At 51.8% G+C, this 6,000-nt stretch overlaps 1 protein-coding gene across 5 annotated transcripts in view; it reads left to right on the top strand.

Annotated features, from left to right (window-relative positions):
• Window positions 1-1,516: 1,516 nt before the first annotated feature.
• Window positions 1,517-6,000, top strand: part of Abcc8 (ATP binding cassette subfamily C member 8) — a 67,627-nt gene continuing 63,143 nt past the window's right edge. For all 5 annotated transcript variants that reach the window (XM_035446631.1, XM_035446630.1, XM_027420547.2 and 2 more), the window contains exons 1-2: window positions 1,517-1,664; window positions 2,868-3,009. In XM_035446631.1, coding sequence (XP_035302522.1) covers window positions 1,517-1,664; window positions 2,868-3,009 — 290 coding nt within the window. The remainder of the gene's footprint in view (window positions 1,665-2,867; window positions 3,010-6,000) is intronic.

Below are 6,000 nucleotides of genomic sequence, written 5' to 3'. Positions count from 1 at the left end.
ACCTACAATTTTTCCTGCTTATGAGCTGTGTTGGGGTAAAAGTGGAGCAGAAATTGTGGGAGTGGTCAACCAATGACTGACTGGTCCAGCTTAAGACCCATGCCATAAGAGGAAGCCCACACCTGACACTGCCTGGTGGGCCAGGACCCAGAGGTTGGATAGCCCCGAGTCCTAGGATAGAATCAAACACAACCGGCCAAAACCAATAAAAATAAATCAATAAAATGATTCCGCTATACTCATAGATCCGTGCCTAGCCCAATTGTCATCAGAGAGGCCTCATCCAGCAACTGATGGGAGCAAAATCAGAGAACCACAGTCAAACATTAGGGAATCCTATATAAGATGGGGAGGAAGGATTGTAGGAGCCAGAGTTGTCAAGAACACCACACAAAAATCCACAGAATCAACTAAATTGGGCTCATCAGAGCTCAGAGACTGAAGAGACAACTAGGAAGCCTTCATGACTGACCTGGGCCCTGTGCCTATGTGTTACAATAATTTGATTTTCTTGTGGGACTCCTAACAGTGGGAGCAGGGCCTGTCTCTGACTCTGTTGCCTGCTTTTGGGACCCTTTCCTCCTACTGGGTTGTCTTGTCCAGCCTTAATAGTAGAGGGGTGCCCAGTCTTTCTGCAACTTGATATACCATGAGAGGCTTGCCCTTTTCTGAAGAGAAAAGGAGGAGAGGGGTGGGGAGAAGGGAGTTGGGATGGACTAGAAGAAGGGGCAGGAACTTCGATCAGGATGTAAAAAGAGTTTAAAAATTAAAATAAATATATCTTATAGGAATACAAAAAGAGATGGAAGTAGTTTTGCCTAATGTAGATGTTTAATACTTTGTGTTGTGTAATATGCATGTAAAACTGCCACTGTGTTTCGATGGGGGATTTTTTTCCCAAGGTGTCTGTTAGATACCCAAATTCATGAATGCTGAAGTCTCATCTATAAAATAGCATTGTATTTGAATAAAACTTGTAAATATATAAAAATATCTACTCATCACAAGAGCAGAGGACCTGGGTTTAGGCTAGCTTCTCACCTGCTATGAAGGAGGCTTTCCTTTGGGGAAAGATCAGTACAGTCTGTGAGGTCCCTCTGCAACTCCCTGCTCCTGAGCTACCTGGAAAATTCCCAAGCACTCTCCTAAGTTCAAGTTTTTCACAGTTTCTCTGGACCGAATAGGGTGCCACTCTGTTCCCGTGGGGACCCCTCCTTACATCCATGGCTCACATGCTCCGGCGAATTTACTCTCGGGAATTCCAAATCAATGCACTCCGGGCTCACCCAGAACATCTTGGTTACGGCTCCCACTCAAGACACCGACACCGCGGTGCCTGCGCATCCCACCTTCACCCCACCAGAGCAGCTGGCGGGTGGGATGGGGCGGGGCCCAGCGGCAGGTGGGGCGGCGGGCGGGGCGGGGCGGGGCCGGCCGTGCGGGAGTTCTGGGAGCTGCGAGGCTCAGAGGCGCGGGAGGCGCGCGGAGCCCGAGCCGAGCCCGTGCGCGCGCCGCCATGCCCTTGGCCTTCTGCGGTACCGAGAACCACTCGGCCGCCTACCGGGTGGACCAGGGCGTCCTGAACAACGGCTGCTTCGTGGACGCGCTCAATGTGGTGCCGCACGTTTTTCTGCTCTTCATCACCTTCCCCATCCTCTTCATCGGTGAGCGCGCGCCGCGGCGGGAGGGCGCGCGGGGAAAGGGCGCGCGGCCCGGGGGTGGCGCGCGGCCCCGGAGGATCCGCACCGGCTTGCCGGTCTCCCTAGGTCCTCTGCTCTGCGTCTCCGCCCTTGCACCCCCCCCCCCATCCCTGAACCCGCGCGGAACACGGCGGGCACTCACGACTCTAGGGAGTCCCCAAGTTTTGCTACCGCAGGGCCTAACCCAGGACGGGGAAGGTCGTGAGGGGGGTCGGCCACACCCTTCCCCAGGCCCGCGCTGTTACTGTTGCAGCTGGACCCACACCGGAGCGCTGGCTGCAGCTGGGGAGGTTGGTGGTGAAGGCCGGTGAGCCCGTGAGCTGTCTCGGCGTAGCTGGACGTGGGCAAGAAGCCTCCTGGGCCCGAGGTCTAGTGCACGCTGGGCGAGGAGATAGGAGATAGGTGCCGGTACCCCACCGCCCCACAAAGCTGAGTCTTCCGAGTGCAACTTCTACAGGACTGTGGATCAGCTCAGATCAGATCTGCCAACCCCTTCGACTCCCAGCGCGCTTGCCAGAAAGTGGTCTTTAAAGTTGGGCGCCCGGGGCAGGACAGTCCTCTTCACTTTGGTCCCCTCCTCTCCCAATACCTTGACTCTCCTGGGCCAATCATCTCTGTTCACAGAGGGTGTTAATGCAATTCCTCAACTGTTCACTTACTTTAATTAAGAGAAATAACAAATCTTAAACATTCTTTGGGGAAGAAGGGTCAAGTCAAACTGAATTAGTCAGAAGTTGCTGAACCGTGCTACCCTAATAATCCCAGTTCTCTGGAGGTGGAGGCAGGAGGATCAGGGAGTTAAGGTCATCTTCAGCTACCTAGGAAGTTCAAACCTAGTGTGGGCCACATTAGACCCTGTCTCAAAAATAAAAAGCTGCTACTGAAGGAAGTTGCTAGTTACTGACAAAGAGAAACGATTAGCTAGAAACAAAGAAAATGTTATACATGCCCATATGTGTATCAGAAACGAAGCAGAATGGATAACGGGTCACACAGAGGTCAGTGCAGTACCTACCTGTTCAGGACCGTGCTGTGGGTCCCAGCTTTGTACTTAGACTTTTGGTTCGTATGCTCAGCAATGGGGACGTGGGATCTGTGTGTACTGTCCCTACCCCAGCATGGACCTCCTCCAAGAGGCCTTCCCACCTTCTGCATATCTCCCTGCAGGATGGGGCAGCCAGAGCTCCAAGGTGCACATCCATCACAGCACCTGGCTGCACTTCCCCGGGCACAACCTGCGCTGGATCCTGACCTTCATCTTGCTCTTTGTCCTTGTGTGTGAGATCGCTGAGGGTATCCTGTCTGATGGGTAAGTGTGTGACTGAGGACTGGGGACTGAGTGGATCAGAAACCCAAGAAGGCCCTCCCTGTGCCTGCTCACATGCCTTACACAAACCAGTACCATGGGTATTAGGTCTTATAACCTTTGCCTGGTATGAACTGTGCCAGGCCCTAGACACACACACACACACACACACATACACAGAATGCAGGTTTCTGAACTAGTTCCCTGGAAAACCATTCTAGAACCTGTCAAAGTTGTCCCAGCTACTATGGAAATTACCTGGTCTCTTTCTCAAGTGATTTAAGTGGGTGGGAGGACAGTTAAACATGCAGCTTCTTCTTACTGAAGACTTTTCCTTGGTTCTCATTCAATTTACAAGATTCAGTCCTGGGACCTGGGGCCTGGTGATGGTGGTGCACTCCTTCAATCCCACCACTTGGGAGGCAGAGGCAGGCAGACCTCTGCAAGTTTGAGGATGGCCTGATCTACAGAGCGAGTTCTAAGACCGCTAGGGCTGTTACACAGAGAAACCCTGTCTTGAAAACCAAAAAAAAAAAAAAAAAAAAAAAAAAAAAAAAAGATTTGGTCCCTGAATCTCTCTCTGGGTACTCATATTTGTTACAGTACAGTCCCACCTGTCTCTAGCCGCCTTCTTCTCCCCACACAGTTTGCAAAGCTGTCAGAAAGGTTACATGAATGCCTAGTGAGATCTTAGGAGCTGGTTCTCTGTATTCACAGTGTGGGGCACACAAAAGCTCTGCAAATTGAATCCCAGAAGGATAAATAAAATCATACCACAAGGACATGGTCTGGGAGGAGAGGAGAAGGCAGTGTTAGACGGGTTCCATGGTGGAGGGGGCTTTGGAGCTGAGCCCAGAAGATGACAAGTGCTCTGACAGGCAGAGGAAGGGTCTAAGGAGTGGGAAGACTGTGGCACTGGAGCAAGAGGGACCAGGAACACATGTGTCGGGCCTACAGCTCAGGTGACAAGTGTGATTTGGGCAGTCATGATTTGAGAGATGGGGAAAGCTGGGTGTGTAGAGATGGCCTTGGGATTGAGGCTAGCTAGCCATGAGGTGCAGGAGGAATGGAGAAGGCTTAAGCAGTTGACACATGGAAGGGAGTCATGGGACTCAGGCTGAGAATCAGATAGGGCTCAAGAGGGAGGCATTTGAATGGCAGACTGCCTGGCTGAGTTGGATTTATTTCAGTTTCGAGTCCAGGAGAGATGCCCTCAGCACAGCACTCCCGAGTGAGAGGCCAAGCGAGTTGGTCTAGTCAGAGGCAGGATGAGTCGGATAGGTAAAGGGTGACTGCAGCATGTCCTCAGAAAGTGCAGAAGGGATACGGAACAGCCATCTTTAAGAAAGAGTGGAGGCATCGGTGAGTCTCAGGGACTGTTTCGGGAGGTGGTGTCACAGTTGTGGATGGACATTGGGCTGGAGCATCTGAGGTCCAGCTCATCTGAGCTGTAATTAGACAGTGCTCAACCCTGCAGCTGTCCCCAGGGGGCGGGATTTCTGTTCTGCCACCTCCTGCTCCTTGGTATCCCAGGTGTCAGCACCAATGTCACACCTCGACTCCTCATGGCATTGGGTCTTATTGCTGATTCAAAGCCTTCCAGACCAACAAGAATACCATCAGGCATGTGTATGCTTATGTAGCCAGGGACCAGTCTGTACCCCTCCTCAGGACCCTTCCAGTGTGTCACTGAGTACCGAGGAAAGGGACTTGTGCACCCCTAGCTTATAATTGGCTGGGTGACAGGAGAATACCCCACTGAAGAGAAGGGAGCCCTGAACCTTCCGCCCAGTGCCAGCTGTGTGAATTATATGTCTCTCAGCCTTTCTGGACTTTGCCCTTCCTACCTGAGAAAGGGTATTCGGGCTCTCACTTGTCTACTCCAAGAGAGTGAAATGGGGAAATGCACAGGGTCTCGCCTAGCCATGTGGCAGAGGACGTACACCCAGGACATGGGGACTGGAAGGAAGTAGCCCAGACACCCATTCTTACTCTCTGACCCTCCACCCTGTGTAGCTGTACCTGCCCCCCCCCCAGGCCCACTGAGTGTGTCTCCTCCAAGGCAGAATCCATGTCTCTAGCTGGACACTGGGCTCCTGATCTTTGGGGAGGACATTCTGAGTCAGCAAGTGTAAGGAAGGGACAGGGGGGGCAGATGGGTGATGTCATAGACCTGCCCTGTGGCTCCCACTGGCCTGTGGCATGTGGGGCCATGGGGCCTGATCTGGGTAAGACAACAGTCTTCAGCTGGGATCTGACTCAGGCTCAGCCACATTTAGTGACTAACTGAGCATCTACACTCTGTAGTGAAGCTGCCTCCTTAGGGGCTTGTGCCTGTATTCGATCCTGTCAATTCAGAGCAGCCAAAGCATACAGGGTAATGGGTGGGGGAAGGGGGGCTCCCAAATCACCATACACCCAACAGACAGAAAGAAAACTTGTACCTAATTTCTTGGCTATTTCATTCTGAGTCATTCAGCAAAGCATTTAAGATAACTGATACTGTGGCATAATTGTTCCAATTATAGCTAATATTAAATTCATTTCAACATTATTTCTAGTACAGAGGCAAGAATTCTGAAGCCCCCTGTCCCCAAGTAGTGATTGTCTGCCATTGCCTGCCATTACCCCTTTGCATGTCCTCTATTAGCAAGACCTTTTGCTGAGAATATCAAGGCTGGAAGGACATCGATGACAGCCTCATTTAACAAGAACTCTAGAAATTTACATTTTCTGGTTGATTTTGCACTTTGGTAGTCTTCAGGGACTCAGCCTTTCCCCACTGTCTGTGGGTCAGCTGCCCCTTCCTCGTGAACACAAAGTGGCTGCCCTGCTACAAGTATCCCATAAGAAGGAAGGGGCAAGTTTGGAAAGGTCTGTTCCAGCCATGCCTCTGCCTTAGTTGTACTCTGCAGTCTTGACTGCGTGGCCACCCTCAGACCAACCCCCTGGCAGAGGGGTATGGAATTGGTAGCCCACTTAAGCTGGTCACCA

The sequence above is a fragment of the Cricetulus griseus genome, chromosome 6, assembly GCF_003668045.3.
Source record: "Cricetulus griseus strain 17A/GY chromosome 6, alternate assembly CriGri-PICRH-1.0, whole genome shotgun sequence".
Classification (NCBI taxonomy): domain Eukaryota; kingdom Metazoa; phylum Chordata; class Mammalia; order Rodentia; family Cricetidae; genus Cricetulus; species Cricetulus griseus.
The sequence above is the reverse complement of the archived record's forward strand: the minus strand, read 5'-3'. Positions and strand labels throughout refer to the sequence as shown.